The following is a 20,378-nucleotide window of genomic DNA, read 5'->3' on the forward strand; positions in this document are numbered from 1 at the left end:
GGTTGAACGTACTGAAGAACTGTAGACTTCATAGAGAACAGCAAAGAGAGCTTTGATGAAAGATGCTGACAAATCTTGATTCTCATTCAGGAGTGCTAGTCTGGCATCCTCTGTTATCTCTTGTGCTGCTGTAAAACAAGAATAAAAACAGGATTTATATTTATATTTAGGTTTACAGTCTTGTTCAGGGCCAAGGCCCTTTCACACAACTTTACAACTTAACCCTGGTCATTGGTAACTTGTCACACCAAAGTGTGCACACTTCAATCAATCTCTCCTGGGACACCACAGTGCACCACATGGGGGACTTCCCATAGGGTGCAGCTACAAACTGGCATACGCAACTATATTTACAAGTTACCTCGCAAGTCCCCATAAATACACCTGGGTGTAGAGAGGCAATGGAGATAAAGCGCCTTGCCCAAGGACACAACGCAATGATCTGGCCAGGACTCGAACCTGTATTCCTTAGATCACAAGTCCACTGCCTTAACCACTTGACCACAACGCCCTAACAGGATGACGACGTAAGGATTATGATTTTGTTCAAGGATGCTTTTATCATCTTCACAGATGATCTTAGGACTTATAATTTACTGTAACGACTGGCAGACAATTCAAGACATCTTTTACTAAGGGTTTCTAATGGTTGCAAGGTAGAGACCTTATATCAAAAACATATATTCTATCATTTAAACATAACTATCCCACCAAAAGACTTTGTCGGAGTATGATTATGACTGCAAAGTTTACATTTTTTCTGGAGGCATTTTTCAAAAAGATATGGAAGGACAATTGCCTTGAGGCCTTCAAGTGCATTTACTGTTTGTGTAAGACACTGGGTGCTGTATGTCAAAAGAACATGGCACTACTAATTGCAGTTCCACATGTTCTTTCTCTGATTTACATCTTTGTTACACTTTGTTCCACCAGCACCACCACCATCATCACCATCATCCCCACCATCACCATCAGTATCATCACTATCACCACCACCATCAGTATCATCACCATCATCACTATTCCCACCATCACCATCATCACCATCATCATCAGTATCATCACCATCATCATCAGTATCATCACCATCATCACCACCATCATCACCACCATCAGTATCATCACTATCTCCACCTTCACCATCAGTATCATCACCATCACTATCATCACCATCACCACCACCGTCATCATCATCACCACCATTATCAACACCACTACGAACACCACCACCACCATCATGATCATTCTTATCCTTACCACCAGATGCATTAGTCCCTGCAGCAGGATTGGGTTTCCTCTGAACTGGCCTGGCGTTACCCGTGTCTTCATTTATCTGTTGCATGGCATTGTAGTCTATGGTGTAAGTTCGGCTAAGGGTGGAGAGGGTCACTTCGTCTTCTCCCGCTTGGTGAGCAGCCTGATTGGGACACAAAAAAATAAGATAATGAAGGAAGGGAATAAACACAAGAAAATAAGGGACACAGGTTAGAATGAAGAAATCAGAATATTACTGTCAGAGAATAGAGAGAAGTTGCCAAATTTCAAAACAAAGGTATTGTTCTGATGCAAAGACAAATTATTCAGTGTGAAGGGAACCAAATGAGAAGAATTGGTGAACACCAAAACACCAAAAGCTGCATCAAGACAGATTCTGAGATAACTCTGTGACTATGCCACTTTAACATGGTAAAGCAATTTACATTACCACCATTTCCTCCCCTTTTCCACTGTCTGACCCCTTCCTAAGGAATAATTTACACGGTATTGCATAGCAAAAATGATATGCCAAAATGAGAAATTTGCTACTCAAATACACAGCAGTTTTTTTTATACACTGCAGCATACTATATTTACTATTTTCTGAGAAATGAAAATTTCAAACCCCAAAACTGTTACATAAAATGTCAGCACTAAAATATTCCGTGCTTCCACCTTAAAAGTCTATAATAATAAAAAAAAAGGTTTTCTGGCTGCCACGTTACCCTAGTTGTAGCTTGTAGATATGATTTAGTATAGATACACTTTTCCTGAGGTGACTTGGAAAGAATTTTGTAAGCATCCAAACTTCTTAGGTTACTTTGTAACTGCTGGAAAAATAATTCGCATATAAATAAACAATACACTAACAAGTATCACTGTGGCTTATTCAATAAAAGTATTGAAAGTTTCTGTGAAAACCTAAATAACCAACCTCTAAAATTCTGTTATCAATTTGACTATACGGCCTCCATATGCCCCCGTCGTCCTTCCACTGCCAAATAGCCGCATCTGTACTCTGAATGGTTCCTCTCTTCAGGAGCGCATCTACCGCAAATATACCATCGGTTGGAAGACGAGGCATCAGTTCACTGTACACAGAGAGAACAAGGGTGTGAAGTTATGAAAAACATGATGACTTCACCCTTGGTGAGTTCAAGAAGGGAACGGTAAAACCTGGCCCATCCCGATCTGGTATCCAACTATGTATACTTGCATGATACTACACATGTACAATGCTGTACGTTTTATATGTTATTGTAATTACAGCAAAATATGATAGAAATGGAAAGAGAAGGGTAAATGTCAAAGCATCTGATAGGAATGTTATAAAACACATTGTACAGTCCAAACTACTGTGCAGGATATAATAAGAAAATGAAGAAATCCGTGCCCAGGATTGTGTTTCATATCCGGACAATGTTTTACACAAACATATCTAAATGATTCAGGTTTTATAGTGTGTTCTTTGTAACATTTTTAAGGTACAAATGCATCACCAGTGTCTGGCTGATCCAGGTTTTACAGTGTTTACTTTGTAACATCTGTATGGTACAATGCATCACCAGTGTCTGGCTGATCCAGGTTTTACAGTGTTTACTTTGTAACATCTGTATGGTACAATGCATCACCAGTGTCTGGCTGATCCAGGTTTTACAGTGTTTACTTTGTTACATCTGTATGGTACAATGCATCACCAGTGTCTGGCTGATCCAGGTTTTACAGTGTGTACTTTGTAACATCTGTATGATGCAATGCATCACCAGTGTCTGGATGATCCAGGTTTTACAGTGTGTACTTTGTAACATCTGTATGGTACAATGCATCACCAGTGTCTGGCTGATCCAGGTTTTACAGTGTGTACTTTGTAACATCTGTATGGTACAATGCATCACCAGTGTCTAGCTGATCCAGGTTTTACAGTGTTTACTTTGTAACATCTGTATGGTACAATGCATCACCAGTGTCTGGATGATCCAGGTTTTACAGTGTGTACTTTGTAACATCTGTATGGTACAATGCATCACCAGTGTCTGGCTGATCCAGGTTTTACAGTGTTTACTTTGTAACATCTGTATGGTAAAATGCATCACCAGTGTCTGGCTGATCCAGGTTTTACAGTGTTTACTTTGTAACATCTGTATGGTACAATGCATCCCCAGTGTCTAGCTGATCCAGGTTTTACAGTGTTTACTTTGTAACATCTGTATGGTACAATGCATCACCAGTGTCTGGCTGATCCAGGTTTTACAGTGTGTACTTTGTAACATCTGTATGGTACAATGCATCACCAGTGTCTGGCTGATCCAGGTTTTACAATAGTGCTTTGTAACATCTGTATGGTACAATGCATCACCAGTGTCTGGCTGATCCAGGTTTTACAGTGTGTACTTTGTAACATCTGTATGGTACAATGCATCACCAGTGTCTGGCTGATCCAGGTTTTACAGTGTGTACTTTGTAACATCTGTATGGTACAATGCATCACCAGTGTCTGGCTGATCCAGGTTTTACAGTGTGTACTTTGTAACATCTGTATGGTACAATGCATCACCAGTGTCTGGCTGATCCAGGTTTTACAGTTTTTACTTTGTAACATCTGTTTGGTACAATACATCACCAGTGTCTGGCTGATCCAAGTTTTACAGTGTTTACTTTGTAACATCTGTATGGTACAATGCATCACCGGTGTCTGGCTGATCCAGGTTTTACAGTGTGTACTTTGTAACATCTGTATGGTGCAATGCATCACCGGTGTCTGGATGATCCAGGTTTTACAGTTTTTACTTTGTAACATCTGTTTGGTACAATGCATCACCAGTGTCTGGCTGATCCAGGTTTTACAGTGTGTACTTTGTAACATCTGTATGGTGCAATGCATCACCAGTGTCTGGATGACCCAGGTTTTACAGTGTTTACTTTGTAACATCTGTATGGTACAATGCATCACCGGTGTCTGGCTGATCCAGGTTTGACAGTGGGTACTTTGTAACATTTGTATGGTGCAATGCATCACCGGTGTCTGGCTGATCCAGGTTTTACAGTGGGTACTTTGTAACATTTGTATGGTGCAATGCATCACCGGTGTCTGGCTGATCCAGGTTTTACAGTGTGTACTTTGTAACATCTGTATGGTACAATGCATCACCAGTGTCTGGCTGATCCAGGTTTTATAGTGTGTACTTTGTAACATCTGTTTGGTACAATGCATCACCAGTGTCTGGCTGATCCTGGCTTTACAGTGTTTACTTTGTAACATCTGTATGGTACAATGCATCACCAGTGTCTGGCTGATCCAGGTTTTACAGTAAGTACTTTGTAACAATTGTATGGTACAATGCATCACCAGTGTCTGGATGATCCAGGTTTTACAGTGTGTACTTTGTAACATTTGTATGGTGCAATGCATCACCAGTGTCTGGCTGATCCAGGTTTTACAATAGTGCTTTGTAACATCTGTATGGTGCAAATGCAAATGCATGCTAATCTCATCTAATTTTATCAGGGATTATTGCACAATCCTTGTTATCAAAACAATTGACAAGGTCAAAACGATACTGCAAGGTATGTACCACTACAAGCAAACGCACAAAACAAATAAATAAACAAATAAAAAGATGACAATGGGCTTACCTTATCAAAGATGTTATTTCGTAAAGTTCCTGTGGGCTTCTTGGGACAAGCTACAAAAAGAACGAGAATCTCAAAATGATGAATTTGTAATTACCTGTCACAACAACGATTCGTTTCTTTGAATTTGTTTTTTTTTAAGGCAGAAAGGAAGAACTTATCCTGGTGTTGTTTAATCAGTTCTGTTGACATTGAGCCTGTAAGACTATTATGTTTGTAAGAGAAATACTAATCTTTATATCAGAAAACATCATTCCATACTATACATATACATACATACATACATACTATACATATCATCATACTCAGCTATGATGTGATCTATTTTTGCAAAGGAGTCCACATTTCATACATTTTAATGGATACAAATAATGCTGTAAAAAATTATACTTAATTTTGGCGGTTTTTAACTAATCGGTCAACCTTGGAACCCAACAATATTGGTTTTGAACAACAAAGTTTCATGACTTTGCCCTCTGCCTGTTTTCTTGCGAAAATATAACTTTCACAGCTATCAACTTCTACAAGACATTACTGAACATGATACGCGACTAATGTCATTATTTTATAACGTGACCAAACATCCTGCCTTGAAATTCTCAGATGGGCAATTGACATTTCGGCAATTGACATTGAGGCTGTCTTATTTTTTTTTACGACAAATCTCACATCACCATGACAACCAAACTCTGCCTTTTCTTGTGTCATTTGCTAGCTCAGTTTAATATATAGATGATGATGCATTATTTACCAGTTACTAAATATTACACTTCTAAATCAAGATTCCCCTTTCTAAACAACTTGTATATTGCTATTTTGGATGAATGTACTAATTTCTGAGAGATGGAATAAAGAAGACTCCATCAAACTAAATCATGAATAAATGTCTTTGTCAATGTCGTTGAGGTATGCGACACAAGATTGCAAGCTGCAATAGGACCATCATGTCACTCGTTAAACAAAATTTTAAAAATTCAACAGCAAGTACATGGAAATACAAATTAATATATCATCAAAACTGGTTTGACATCTCACAAATGTTATGTCTAAGATAAATAGCTCGTTGTGATTGGTTGCCTGGTTGTTGCTGAGGATTACTCAGATTAAGACACCTTTCCATTTTTGCTGGCCAAGTGAAATTTAAGTAATTGATGAATACCTTCGTTTCATGAAAGATTTACTGCTCAGACACTCCTTCATAAAGTATTAATAATCAGATGCAAAGAATTATTTTTACACTTGTTTATTTGCTTCCTTTTCTTTTATTATTTTATTAATATTGAGAGTCAAACTTAAAAGAAAGCTGCATTATTTATAGGATTACTGTCCTGACAAATTCCACGTAGAGAGTTTTTATAGGATAAGTAAGATTTATACCTCTATTTCTTGACTGGCTTGATCAGGGCTTCCCATCAGAAGGTAGCTAATGGTCTCTGCAATATCTGCCAATGAAACAAAGACCAAATAGTTAAAAATGAGTGGGGATAGGACAAGGAATTGTAACAACATTTTACCATGTACAATTGTCATGAAAGTATTTAAAAGGAGACACAAACAATGAAGACCTTTATCATTGGTCCATGTGACAGAGATGGCTGTAATGAACTATTTCACCAGCTAAGAAAAATCTTATTCCACTTGCAAGATACCACTAATATAATATTCCTTCACACACACACACACACAAGGCTGAAGACTTGATCAAGTCTAAATATGACATCATGAATCAATATGTGCTTTAATTTTTGCTTGTAAAACCTTTGAATCTGATTCTAGCAAAAACTGTTGTGCTCTTTTCAACTTTTCTTATAATTTCCCCATCAATTTCCAGTGTTCATTTACTTATACAATACAGTAATTTTCTTTCAGGCAACCAAGAAAAGGTACGATTATTTCAAAACATCTGTAGTGGCATAAGATTTCCCAAAGATATGTAAATGATCACCTATGGCCTTTGAGTTTGATATATTCCTATGTACTTTTTGATCAACTCACTTTGTTTGATAAGTTCCACAGCCAACTCTGGACATCTGGAGCACATGAGCGCCATCATGCGTATCACCATGATGAATGTCCCTGTGCTTATAACCGGAGGGGTAATCACCAACTGTGGGGAAAAAAGACAAGATCATTTAAGCAAAAAAATTATTCCTAAGTTCTGAGACTTTCATTTCTGAATCAAAGAACAAGAAACAAAAACAACAATCCATGTTTGTTTTAAGAACAATCACACTCATGCCATACTACTGAGGATCCCCAATCTAAAATACCCCCCCCCCCCCACGAAAACAAGCTTTGGGGAGAATTACAAAGCTGAAGTCACAGGATTCAAAGAATGTTTTTGTCGAAAATCAGTTAACTCAAACAAATGACAATCATCTTAGCAACACCCCCTCACCCCCTGCCTTTATCAGACTAGGCCTCCCAATGTTAGCTAGAACCTTCCTTTTGCAATCAACAAAACCATCAATCAAATCTGATTGGCAGGCTTCTGTTTAGTTGAATGTACTGAATTTCGTTATTTCATGATATATTTGATCCAATCACAAGAACAGTATACAAACAACAAAGTATGAAAACACAAAGCGGATCAGGATGTACAAAAGGAAACCAAATTCCTGTAGCCCGGAGGCCTGTACACCCTTACAATAAGAGGCTTGGAACTAAAATAAATAAACAATATTCAAAAATAAGGCCATAAGAAATATAAGAATTAAAATAGACAAATTACACATGTGATAAAGCTAAGAAATGTTCCTTAATATTGCACACAAATGACTGGTAGGAACCACACAAGAGCAAAGAAATAAATGTTCTTACCAATTGTTGAAGATTGGCATTCAAGCCATGTGATGCTACCTGCTTCAGTAAGTTCTTGTCGTTCTGAAAGTTGTCCACCAATCGAGCGAAACACAGACAGCAGCTCTCCACTGATTTCTTGTCCTGTGAAGACAATAAAGGAGGAATACAGTCAATGACTAATACCAAACATTCATCGCTGGGTTGCTAAAAGGTAACTTCCCACAAAAGATGCCTTACTGACGTGCGTTGGTAGCTTCCAGGTTTTCAAAAATAAATACTAACATTTCGTTTGCTGCATGGTTGGCTGTCACTAAGCAAAGTTCAGAAGACTTCCTATCACTTTGCACACAGCCAATTTCGATCTAGTTTATGTTAACTTGCTCGTGGCAATTTCTGTAAAAGTGACAAATGGATTGTCAACACAGTACTAAGCAAATTCAGACAGACCATGTGACATATTTTCTACTACCTATTCGTTACTTGGACAAGAAACTTACAAGAACTGGATGCATTTCACTTATATCCAAATTATGACCTCCCTTCCAAATTCCAACCAAAGTCATGAATCATCTAATAAGATGCTTTGTAGTTTTTCTTCTTGACTCAATTGTTAGATTTACCAGGTTAACCCTAATTACAAACAGGGGCCGCTGAATGGGACATAAATCGCTATATGCTCGGTGATCCAACTGACAGTTCTGGGGCTTTTTGTAGTCAAAAGGAAATCAATGCCTTACCGACCTCAATCTCGTAGCACCTTGAACCCAGAAGTGTACAGGTTCTTAGCCAGTTAAATTGGTTGGCCAGACCCCCCCCCTGACCCCTGGTTACAACTGGAGGTCTATCATGAGATGCAAAGAATGAGATGTCACGTTGAACAATCTCCACACATTCTGCAAACGGTTTACAACCACTTTCTTACCGAGTGCTGTAGTCTTCCTGTCAGCAGCTGGAGAGAGTCTGACACTCTACGGAACTCATCTGGACTGATACTCTGGCAACAGTTTGCCCCCCCTCCCACCCACCTCCCACCCGGGTTACAACTGGAGGCCCATCCTAATTGTTCATGAGATGCAAACAATGAGATGTCACTCTGAATAAACGGTTTAACAACCACTTACCGAGTGCTGTAGTCTTCCTGTCAGCAGCTGGAGAGAGTCGGACACTCTACGGAACTCATCTGGACTGATACTCTGGCAACAGTTTGCTGCCACCGCTAGGGCATTGCGTTGCGCCACAATGGAGAAGAATTCAATATATAGTAGGCAGGCTGATAATCCTCCCTGTGGAAGGAAGAAAAACAGGAAAGATATTTAAAGTAGATACCCTGTGTACAAATATTTCAATACAGAGAACAGTTTGACTTAAGTTTAGTGACAACTTAAAGGCGCTGCATAACACCACAATGGAGGAAATTCACTATATTGTGGGTATAAGATTTCAACCCTGGGAAACAGACAGATGGAAGGTAAAATATATATCGATTGTGTACAAAATTCTGGGCAAAAGATCAGTATGATTTCATAACTTGGAACACAATTTGTAACAATTCTCTTGAGGTGTACTTTTCAGTTGAACAGAATTACATATTTCCTTGTGCGATGCTTACTAGAAGTGATTGATCAAAGGTGAAAGTCAGAGTTACTACACCGACTGTATTAGTCATTTAGATTGGGTGGTGAGCCATTGGCTATCAAATCTTGAATGAGTCCACTTGATACATCATAAGATTGCTTCCACATGCTCACTTGTTTCTATAAGTTATGTAACACTGCTAGCTACCCTCATGTGATAGAATTTCGTGACAAAAAATGCCACATCCAGTAATATTTGAAAATAATATGATTGCAAAAGATCTGTCGGGGTTCTGTTGGTCTGAGTTTTTACACCCAGCAAAGTGGTGGTTGCTAGGGACTGACCCCAACATAAGACTGAATAGTTCCGTTTTTGGAACATGAAAAGACTTGTATTCTTAAAGAAACTGGTTCTGGTCTCATTCTAGCCAAGAATTATGTTGTTGTATTTGAAAACTAAGAAGGGGTATTGCAAGTTGTCTTCTACATTCAAATATGGGAGGTGTGAAAATTTCAACAAAAACATCACGTACAGCTTGAAGAATCGCCTTGCTGTGTCTCCGAGACAGCATCTCCAGAGCGGTCAGGGACTGTTCGGCAACGTCCATGCACTGTATAACTTGAAGCTGTTAAACATAAAATATAAGAAAAAGATATCATTTAGAATGTGGGAAACTTTATATGGCTTCATTGATATATCATCAACCTCATGACAGGTATGTATGGATGGATGGCTTAGCTTGGATTCATGACAATTTAAAAATCACGCTCTGGGAAACTCCTTTTCTATTAGCAACTGTGTCAAAAGTCGGACACTGAGAGGGTAGCATGTATGGGATAATTTTCACACAAAAGGCCATTGCTGTTCTGTAAAGATAAGCTATATTGTTTGCTATTGATTCAGCTTGGTTGTTCCAGGGGATTTCCCAGCTGCTGCAGCTGTTCTGCATGACATGAGCCCGTAGAAAAAGTTAATAACTATTTTTGTCAGCTTTGGATTCTGGTAAAATCTTAGTTTTCATTGTCTGAGCTGTGACCTTCTCAGAGTTAGAGTACGGCTGGTATATGATATGGTCTTCAGGTATGCGAGTGTCATTACTGGTTTCACCGTGATCAAGTACGACGAAACCTTACAGTTTGTGGTTTCAAGGATCGTACAACAAACGGACTTTGTACTCGAGTGGGTTGGCTTACACATCACTGCTAACAAACCACAACAACCATGCAACCAACCTTTTCAAGAAAGACTGGAATTGCACTAGAGACCACCGACGATGACCTTGGTAACGCTTCCATCATGTAAGTGAGTGCGCGACAAGCTTGGTTCATCTGTGGTCAAGATAAGAGGCAGACAAGACTAATTTATAAAGACATTGTAAATATAAGGTGGTCGGTTATTGTTAATGAAATTTTTCATCATAGATAAGAAAATGAAATCACAAAAGTTCTGTTGATAAAACTACTTGATTCCCACCCAGGGGTGGTCCATGCAATGTTTTTATATAGAATACTATTTAATTACATAGTGTAATTTAAAGAAGGAATTTAACAGAGTCAACAGATATGACTGGTAACTAGCCTGGTGGAGAAGGGTCTTGTGGGCTGCTTGGTGGGGAAGGGTGGGGCAGGGAGGTAGTCCGTGGGTCAAATTGGAATAGGCATGAACTGATGGGATGTAACAATAAAGTGATTTGCTAATTATTAAAAAAAAAACATTGAAAACATTGTTTAAAATTCACAAATGACTGACTATCCATTCTCAACCATAGCGATAATAAATGGCTAGACATGTTCATTTCTCACCATGTCAAAATTGTGCTCCATGGAGAGCAGAGTTATCAATGCAGGTACCACCTGCTTGACTGGGAATCCTCCTAGGGTGTCCTCGTTACCCATGACCAAGAGTTGACACATCTCTATGACAGCCTGTAACTGTTGACTCTCATCTCCCGTGGCCTGAAGTCCCGTCAACAGCTGCTGGGCCTTGGTACCTGTAAGAGGTTCAGACAAGAAAAATTAAACAAAATCCCCCTTGACAGCCATCGCAGGTGGACAAAGTGTGGCCCACTAGGAGAATTTCAGAACCCTATTAATGCAGCGGGCAGGACAATAAAAATATTGGAGTAACAGTTTAACGTAACCATAATCAACTGAAACAATGACTTCACTGAATGTTTGCAAGGAAGCTTGGTATTAGGCCATCAGCTGAAGGTCGAAATTCGCTTGTTTCGTTCCAGCAACTGCGGGTCTAAAATTTCTCTACAGCATTGAATACATAAATTAACTAAGATTAATGATCCAAAGTTCTCCATGTACTTTCCTGCAGTTTTTTTGCAATTCCGCTTGAAAGATCGAACTATATTTTTTATTGCGTATGTTAAGAAACCTGCCGTTTTACGTTCAAAAGTTGTGCGCCAGTGAGATATCTGTACAATGTGATATGAATTGTCCAATGAGCCATGAGTTCTATGTGCAATCTTTGTAGAAAACAACAAACATGGCGGCTCCCACGGGCGCTAGTCAGTCTCCGACACACGGAAATCTACAGTGCTCAGTGCACATTGAATCTGTAAAATTTGAAGCAGTCAAGGCACTGACGAATAAACGATGGACTAAAGTTACTTCCTGCGCTAAAGATTGGCTTAATCTCAGCGGCGGAGACAGTTATATCGCCTTACTGCTGATTACTCCATGGCCTACTACGATCAAGAGTGTGTTCAACAGCATAGTATGATGGGGTTCCACGATAAGTGTTACAGGCGGTTCATTGATAGCAAGCACATTGCTGCAAGAAAACGGACAGTACCAGAGGAGACCCCATATGATTTGAAACGAAGAATTGACGGAAAAGATCGAGGAAACCAAGCAGAAGCTCTGGTGTATTGCCTGCCCAATTTATTATACGTGGGAAAAGAAACAATACATTACTCGGCGTTGCAAACGGGTGCAGGACAAGCTGCAGCAGGCAGAGACTTTCGATTGAGGTAAGCCTAAGCATACTACACGACTCTACTTGTACTTCTGTGGCATAGTTGAAGTGTTGAGAGAAGTTGCATAATGCAAGATCAGTAGCTCTTGAGGGATAGAATCCAAGTCAAAGGGCACAGTGTTGGACCTGAACATAATATAATTAGTGGCATGGTCATCTGATTTGTTTTGTTATAAGGTGGTAGGAACGGAAATTTGTTTCAAATTCTCCATCTGGGGCACTAGCCTAAGTGTTAAATACAGGCTTCATAGTTTTCTTACTGTGGCCCTTTATTTGAATGATAGAGATATTATATTAGTTAGAAAAATAAGTGTAACAAAGGTGCAATATGGTTAGGTTTGCAAGGTCTTATGGTCAGCCTGTCTAGCTTTACCAAAATGAACAAGTATCTGACTCCTTTATTATTAGTAACAGATATAATCCACCATTGTATAATTTAAACCATAACATTAATAGATAATGTACTGTACTGTCAAAAAAAGCCTGTTTTAATTCTTTTTTGCATGACACTGGTTTGCAAAATTTGAATGTGTCTTTGTTTGTCCATAGAAGATGAGCAGATCACATGGTATATAAATAAAATTGTCTTAGTTCTTATTTGTTCAAACTTACATTTTGATCAACAGAAAATGCAAAACAATTTGCTTTTTTTATTTCATTTATTAAAGTATTGCTTCGACAAACAGCAGAGCGGAAAAAAGATGAGCCCAGATTTTATGAATATTACAGGAAAAGACTGTGTTGCCATTGAAGTGAGGTACCACTCTCTATGTTGAAGAAACTAGATACAATTCTTGACAAGGAAGACATACAGATCTTGAAAGGTAAAGTACTGTCTTCAATGTGTGGTTCATTGAGTGTTCAGGGGTGGATCTAGGACTTTTGGAATATGGGGGTCCTCCCCCAAGGAAAATTAAAAAATTCTCTAAACGCTTTGAGATGCAATATCAGGTTAATCTTTCCATTGAAATTATTAAAGTAATTTGCAACATATTTCTAGCTGAATTGTAATTATATTGGTACCCCATCATAAAATGTGAGACTCAAAAATATCCAATTTCATGGTACAAGGTGTTCTGTTCATCTCCATCCTCAGAGCAGAGTTTACCACCAACAAAAGATGCTCTGATCCAGCATGTTAAGCGCTGCACCAACCAGGCTGCTATTCACAGTAGGGCATTGCAGCAAAGGATTGATGCACTCTCACCAGAGGGAAATGGATGGAAACTTGAAAATGATGACCTTATAATCACTTGGATGACGAAGCCACCTGACCCAGATGTTTTGCTTCAGTGTGTCAGCAGTAGCTGTAGAGTCGGCAAATGTCTTAAAGGAAAATGTTCCTGAATGAATGCACAACTATGGTGTACAGACCTATGTAAATATAGAAATTGCAGCAACTTCCAAGAAGATGTTGAGATTGTTGATGCAGGAGAAGATGATTTGGAGGATGAAATGTGATGGTGTTAAATCTTGATATCTTAGTCTGAAATTTTAATCAAGTTTGAAGTTTGTGAAGAGGGTTAACTTTTTCGAAGTCATGTTGTCATTATTTTGTTCCCCAGAGTTTAAAGGAACCAGAAAACATGATCTTATTCATATATTCATTTTAGCTATTAGTAGTTTTATGTAGATTACCCTACCTACCAGACACCTTATGATAAATATCCACATTTTCTTCAAATCACACTTTTTGTGCTGAGAGGGGAGGGGGGAGGAGGGTGTTATGGGCATGCTTTACCTCTTGCATATTCACAACTACATTTACTGATGACGATGACGCCAATACCGCGTCCTGAAACCAGTCAGAGGTTTATATACTGTTGTTGGGGAACCATCGCCCCTGACCCTGTTCCAATATCACGGTTCTTTATTGTTTTGCCGTAACATTTCGTTACCTGTTTTATTCATATTGTTAATACGTTCTGTGAACCTGTTCAAGTTTTGACTGAAGGATATCCAAGTCTTTAATGACTTTTATTTCATCTAATTATCTTCACCTCTACTACTGAATGGACTTTCCCTTTTCCATACCATATCTGACTTCCATGCAGTGAATTAAAGTGGATCCTGTTATAACTAGTACAATCGTCCTTGGATGAACTTTTAATCACTTATTAATTCCGCGCCGCGCCTTTTGATGAAGAACCTGTATCTTGAATCATCGCAAAGGCCCAGCTCTACTACACCATTGAGTGTATCGACCCAGTCTTAATAGATACATTATTTCTTTCTATCTGGGGCTTAAGTTAACTGTCTTCGTTATTCACTTATTTGTACCATTCACCTTTATTATTCATATTATTTGTAGAATATAGAACTATTATTATTCAAAATACCATTCGAAACCTTGTCGATCTTTTCTTTTATACGTTAACTCCCTTGGAAACTCTTTTTGCAGGAATACGAATTATAAACATGTCGTTTCCGTAACATGGAGAAAGTACCTAGTTTTGCAGAAGACTGTAGAAAGAGTACTAAGGTAACGGATATATACCGAATATAACTTTATTTCACATCTACGATATGCCATGACGTCTTAGTGTGCCAACTTATATATTGATTTATACAAAAGAAATAGCTCACTGGTCTTGGGGCATTGGCACATCTCACTGTAACTAGGGAATTAGCTACATTTAAAGAAGAGGGGGAGGGGGTCACATGTGTAAGACAGTTGGGATGGGGAGTGTAGCAATTATGGAGAGGAACTTTTCATTATATGTGTATATTTATGCATACATGCACAGACGAAATGCATTCATAACATAGGGGGAAAATCTAAAAATATTTGATTTATTACAAAGCATTATATCTGAGTTTATTCAAAGTGGTCCATTTTTATAATTAAAACCCTTAAGTTATAATGTGTAAAAATTGTATTTCATATTTCAAAGTTGAGAATGTGCTTTTTTACCATTTTGGCGAAAATGGAGGGGGGGGGGAGGGCACAACTTGTAATGCCTGAAAACAACCCTCACTGACCCTTAGACCAGAATCCTCTTCCACCATTCTTATAACCCTGACCCAACTATTACACAAAAAAATATATCAGTCGTAATTAAACATATAAGAAAAGAGTGGTATGTATGCACCACTGTACCAAATCTAACGTTAGTGTGTTCCTAATACATAGTATCGTAGCACGTAATGTCTATATAACATACCCAATTTCGAGGGTGCATTATGAAAATACTGCAGGAAATTTTTTGGAGAACTTTTGATATAATGTCTGTGATGCATTAAACTACCCAAAAATGCTTTAAAAATCTAGACCCGGTGTTGCTGGAACGAAACTGATTTTACAGCCTCTTTTTGAGTTTCAGCTGTTGGCCTATATCAAACAATGAAGTCAAAGCTGAAAACCTTATAATTTTCTTGTTACATATTGCCTTCTTAAATGATAGGAACTGAGTAATAAATTGTTAAGAACTGAATCGGTTCACACAACTGCTCACTCGGTAACCTTCAGATTGGTAAACAAATCTAGGGGAGGTGGGGGGGGGGAGGGTGTCTTGGTGTGAGCCTATGCTATTTCAAGTCATACTAAAATTTTAGATTTGGAAAATGCTGACCGAAACTAAAACAGATCTCATGGTTTCATGCTAATGTTTTGTGATGACAGCATTTATATAAATATTTAATATGAGATCCGCCCAAGCTTACCTTCTTGTGATAGTGTTTACAAGGTTACCAACAACTACAGGCTTCTTGTACTCTATAGGGTTCATACACAGATTAAATATGAGATCTGCCCAAACTTACCCTTCTTGAGATATCGTGTTTTACAAGGTTTTCACAAATTGACCCCTGGTGACCCCAAATGACCTTTGACATTCACAAACAAAAAACAAGCAGCTTCTGGTACTCAATGCGGTACTTCTAGTCTTCTACACACCAAATATGAATTGGTCCGTCCTTCCCTTCTTCAGATACTGTGTTTACAAGTTGGAGAGTCAAACGCACACACACAGCTGTGTGTTACATTCCATTGTTCAAATCCACGTACCCTAACCTTAATAATACCCCTTAACAACAGAATTCTTGCGAGGACGTGGCGATTCTTTAGAAATCCCATCTGAGAACCTGGAATTCTTTTGTTCAAGTCCTCGGTCAGAAAACAAAACATACGCACACACAGATACGCCATCATGAATGCAAAGGTTAAGATTATTATCGAAACCAAAAAGAGAAAACAAGAAAGATCTGCCCCTTTTGCAACATTGCACAAAATACCTGACGACTGAGGAGAGGTCAGACAGGATGTGTTAAGAGATGTAACACTTACTTGCTCCGGTTCCCATTCTGCTGTTAAGGATGTGCTGCATGCGAGGACCGAGGGCGTTGAAGAGGTGTGGCGGTATGCCTCTTGCTTCCAATAAAGCTGTTCAATGGAAAGCAGAATTTGTTAGCACAAACCTCCAACAGGTGATAAGAGGACTCTCTATAAGAAGCAGCCATTTTGGACCAATCCTGCTACTGTTGGTGACATCCTTTACACTGTCACTACAGTCGTTGCACAGAAAACTAGCTATTTAGGCAATAATACGAACCACCATACCCTCACATTTCACAGTTCTGTAGGCTCACAGTTAATTCACACTGTCTGTGGAATATGCAATATGCTCTTTTACATCACATGCTGTTCAATGTATCGTTGCATGGCTTATATGTAATTGTACTTCACTATATGAACCCTACGCATGTTATGTAATGGGGATGAGACATTGTACTGGCTGGACAATTTGTGCAAACATGGTACATCAATTGCTGCCCAACTCACACCCCTTGAGGCATTGCACTGAAGTTTGGTGGGTTGGTCTGACTAATAGTTGTAGTTCCATAAGGTGACATAATAACATGAGGTTAATATTTATGATGTGGGAGTCAATAAGTAATACACATGTGAGTGTGTGAACAAAAGAATCCTCCTAAACCATATGGCCAATTGACTTCCAACTTGATAGTTAAGTGCAAGGGCATTGGATGTAGTGCTTATGTGACATTATGTCATGCCTATGTCATAGGGTCAAAGGTCAGAGGTCGGATAACAAAAATACAGTATGTTGGTCATCACATATATATGCGAAAATGGCTGGAGGCATCAAAACCAAGTAGGATAGCAGAATCTACACGTCAAAACCAGCATTTTGGCTATTAAGAGCTCATACCAAATTGACAACCTGGCCAAGACCACCAACATGTCCCTTAGCAGAGTCTGCGAGTCTACAATGCATTAATTAACTAATGTAAAATGTCAAAGGTCACATGGACAATGGGTTCAATGGGTTAAACTTGTGCATAAACCAAAATAACAAATAAACTAAAGCTGTGTGGTACACTGCTTCTACATGTCAAAATGACACTCTGTTGGCTATACAGGTGAGTAATGTCTATTGCTTACATGCTAGACAACAAAAGTGTCATTTGATCTATACAGGAAGTAATGACTGTCTGAATGGATGATTTGAATACTGGGGTACATGCCTTGAAGTGTCATTAGATCTATACAGGAAGTAATGACTGTCTGAATGAATGATTTGAATACTGGGGTACATGCCTTGAAGTGTCATTAGATCTATACAGGAAGTAATGACTGTCTGAATGAATGATTTGTATACTGGGTACATGCCTTGAAGTGTCATTAGATCTATACAGGAAGTAATGACTGTCTGAATGGATGATTTGAATACTGTGTACATGCCTTGAAGTGTCATTAGATCTATACAGGAAGTAATGACTGTCTGAATGAATTATTTGAATACTGTGTACATGCCTTGAAGTGTCATTAGATCTTTACAGGAAGTAATGACTGTCTGAATGAATGATTTGAATACTGTGTACATACCTTGAAGTGTCATTAGATCTATACAGGAAGTAATGACTGTCTGAATGAACTATTTGAATACTGGGGTACATGCCTTGAAATGTCATTAGATCTATACAGGAAGTAATGACTGTCTGAATGAATGATTTGAATACTGTGTACATGCCTTGAAGTGTCATTAGATCTATACAGGAAGTAATGACTGTCTGAATGAATGATTTGAATACTGTGTACATGCCTTGAAGTGTCATTAGATCTATACAGGAAGTAATGACTGTCTGAATGAATGATTTGAATACTGGGTACATGCCTTGAAGTGCCATTAGATCTATACAGGAAGTAATGACTGTCTGAAAGAATGATTTGAATACTGGGGTACATGCCTTGAAGTCTGCTGACTTCAGAGTCGTCACTTTCACCTTCTCCTCCAGTAGCTAGTGCCGAGGCTGCTCCAGAAGTATTGGATGCTAGAAAGACAATGCATTATAAACATAACGACCAGAAAAAAAGCTACATACAGGCAATAGTGATTCCTCGACAAAAGTTGAAATTGAGAACAGTGAATTCAGGGATGAGCCTGGGGTAAAAAAAATATCACGGAACTTTGCAAAAATTGCGGTATAGGCTCCAGTTTGCATATGCTACAGTGTGTTAGGATAATAGAAGTTGATGAAAAGTTTCAGATGAAGAGCTCTGTTGACAACATAACAATATTACTACCGCACTTATTAGTGTTTACACACATATTAAGTCCGATGTTTATTCAAGGTTTACTTTTAGAGTTGTCAAGTTAGCAGTTTTCAAACTTTGTCCTTTTGTTGACCTCAAATGACATTTTAACCTCCATAGAATACAATGAGTTCCTTGTTCTTAATCAGCTAAGCGGCATACTACGTGCAAGCACATCCAAGCTTTACTTTGAAGTTATTGCCTTTAGATCCACATAACAAGGATTATGTTCATCCAAGCTTTATTTTTGAGTTATTGTATTAACAAGGTTTCATATTTTAACCTGTGTTGACCTCAAATGACCATTGACCTCAAAGTGCAATTTGGTTATTGTACTCAATCAGATGCATCTTTAATATCAATTATGAAGTTCATCCACACGTAATATTTGAGTTACTGTGTTTATTTATAAGCCAAGGCGTCACACACTAAAATGCCATCACCATTTCAACGATTCCTACTGTGTTCGGCAAAGAATCACAGAGGGAAAAAAAATATGATTTCAGGTGTGAATGACAACCAAATTACTACCATTGATGCATCAAAATTTCAGACACTTTTTATTAATTTTGTTAAGTGGATGCTTTTAACTGATTAATCTGATGCATAAAGTTGATAGTCAGATAGTTTGAGAGATAAATTTAGCTATCCAAAGGAAAACATGTAGAGTGCCTTAGAAAGCTAACAATATGTTGTACCAGGATTGGCAATTTTTTGCATTTTATAAATTTTTTACATATTTTTTTTTATTGAAATCCGATTTAATAAAGATTTTCAATCTTTGATGAAAGCACATGTCAAGGTAACTTAATTTTTGAGGCAGTTATGAGTCTCTTAAGTACTTCTATGATTGGTATGAGCCTATAGAATGCATTATGCAGTTTGGAGAAAGAAGAAATCTTATGATTTTCCATATTTTTATTACACTTTTGTTCAAATATATGTAGCCAACCCAAATAGATGTTCTAGAGTATACAACAAGAACATTATCCTTGTTGAGTACTATTTTCACAATCTTGTTACAAAATATAATCAACTATTTACATAACAATAGGATGTCTGCTTGACTTCCTGTTTTCTTTAAATTAAATCTTTCTCTCCATACAAGAAAGATATTGACCTCACTGATACACATGTGCACACCTGCCACCTGGATGTATCTCATCCTATAGTATAGTGTACATACAGGTAAAGGCTATTCCGTAAAAAAATGAACCACCATATGGTCTGGTCCACTCTAAGCTGAGAAACCACCTTGGAACTCATAAAGCTACTCAGCTTGTGTTCTTATTTAAAGTGCCATTGAACATGAAGAAGCAGCCTTAAACTTGAAAGTCTATTGACTGTACAAATACACCTTCAAGTTCGCATTTCAGTGTTTACGTTTTAGTGGTAAAGTTGACAACGGTTTTATACATGTCCTCTATGCTTTATTCCCTGTAGTAGATCCACACACTAACTTCTGGGTCTTACAGTATTTTAAACATTTATGACAAACACATTGAAGCTTTGTGTTTATTTTATAACATTAGTTGGAAACACCCTTGGAACCTTTAATGTACAAGTGTAAGAT

At 38.2% G+C, this 20,378-nt stretch overlaps 1 protein-coding gene and 1 long non-coding RNA gene across 5 annotated transcripts in view; one reads left to right on the plus strand and one right to left on the minus strand.

Moving 5' to 3' along the window:
• Positions 1-20,378, minus strand: part of LOC139975228 (E3 ubiquitin-protein ligase TRIP12-like) — a 72,717-nt gene that overhangs the window by 29,542 nt on the left and 22,797 nt on the right. For 3 of the 4 annotated variants that reach the window (XM_071982969.1, XM_071982970.1, XM_071982972.1), the window contains 13 exons: positions 18,460-18,543; positions 16,538-16,633; positions 11,067-11,254; positions 10,497-10,592; positions 9,797-9,889; positions 8,811-8,972; positions 7,708-7,830; positions 6,883-6,994; positions 6,265-6,329; positions 4,891-4,940; positions 2,192-2,348; positions 1,258-1,417; positions 13-128 (listed from right to left, as the gene is read on the minus strand). In XM_071982969.1, coding sequence (XP_071839070.1) covers positions 13-128; positions 1,258-1,417; positions 2,192-2,348; positions 4,891-4,940; positions 6,265-6,329; positions 6,883-6,994; positions 7,708-7,830; positions 8,811-8,972; positions 9,797-9,889; positions 10,497-10,592; positions 11,067-11,254; positions 16,538-16,633; positions 18,460-18,543 — 1,502 coding nt within the window. The remainder of the gene's footprint in view (positions 1-12; positions 129-1,257; positions 1,418-2,191; positions 2,349-4,890; positions 4,941-6,264; positions 6,330-6,882; positions 6,995-7,707; positions 7,831-8,810; positions 8,973-9,796; positions 9,890-10,496; positions 10,593-11,066; positions 11,255-16,537; positions 16,634-18,459; positions 18,544-20,378) is intronic. The other variant, XM_071982971.1, reaches the window with a different exon arrangement.
• LOC139975230 (uncharacterized) lies at positions 11,270-15,223 on the plus strand. The gene is made up of 2 exons (XR_011795696.1): positions 11,270-12,247; positions 12,921-15,223. It is a non-coding gene; the product is annotated as an uncharacterized lncRNA (long non-coding RNA).

The sequence above is a fragment of the Apostichopus japonicus genome, chromosome 10 (genome assembly GCF_037975245.1).
Source record: "Apostichopus japonicus isolate 1M-3 chromosome 10, ASM3797524v1, whole genome shotgun sequence".
In the NCBI taxonomy this organism is placed as follows: Eukaryota; Metazoa; Echinodermata; class Holothuroidea; order Aspidochirotida; family Stichopodidae; genus Apostichopus; species Apostichopus japonicus.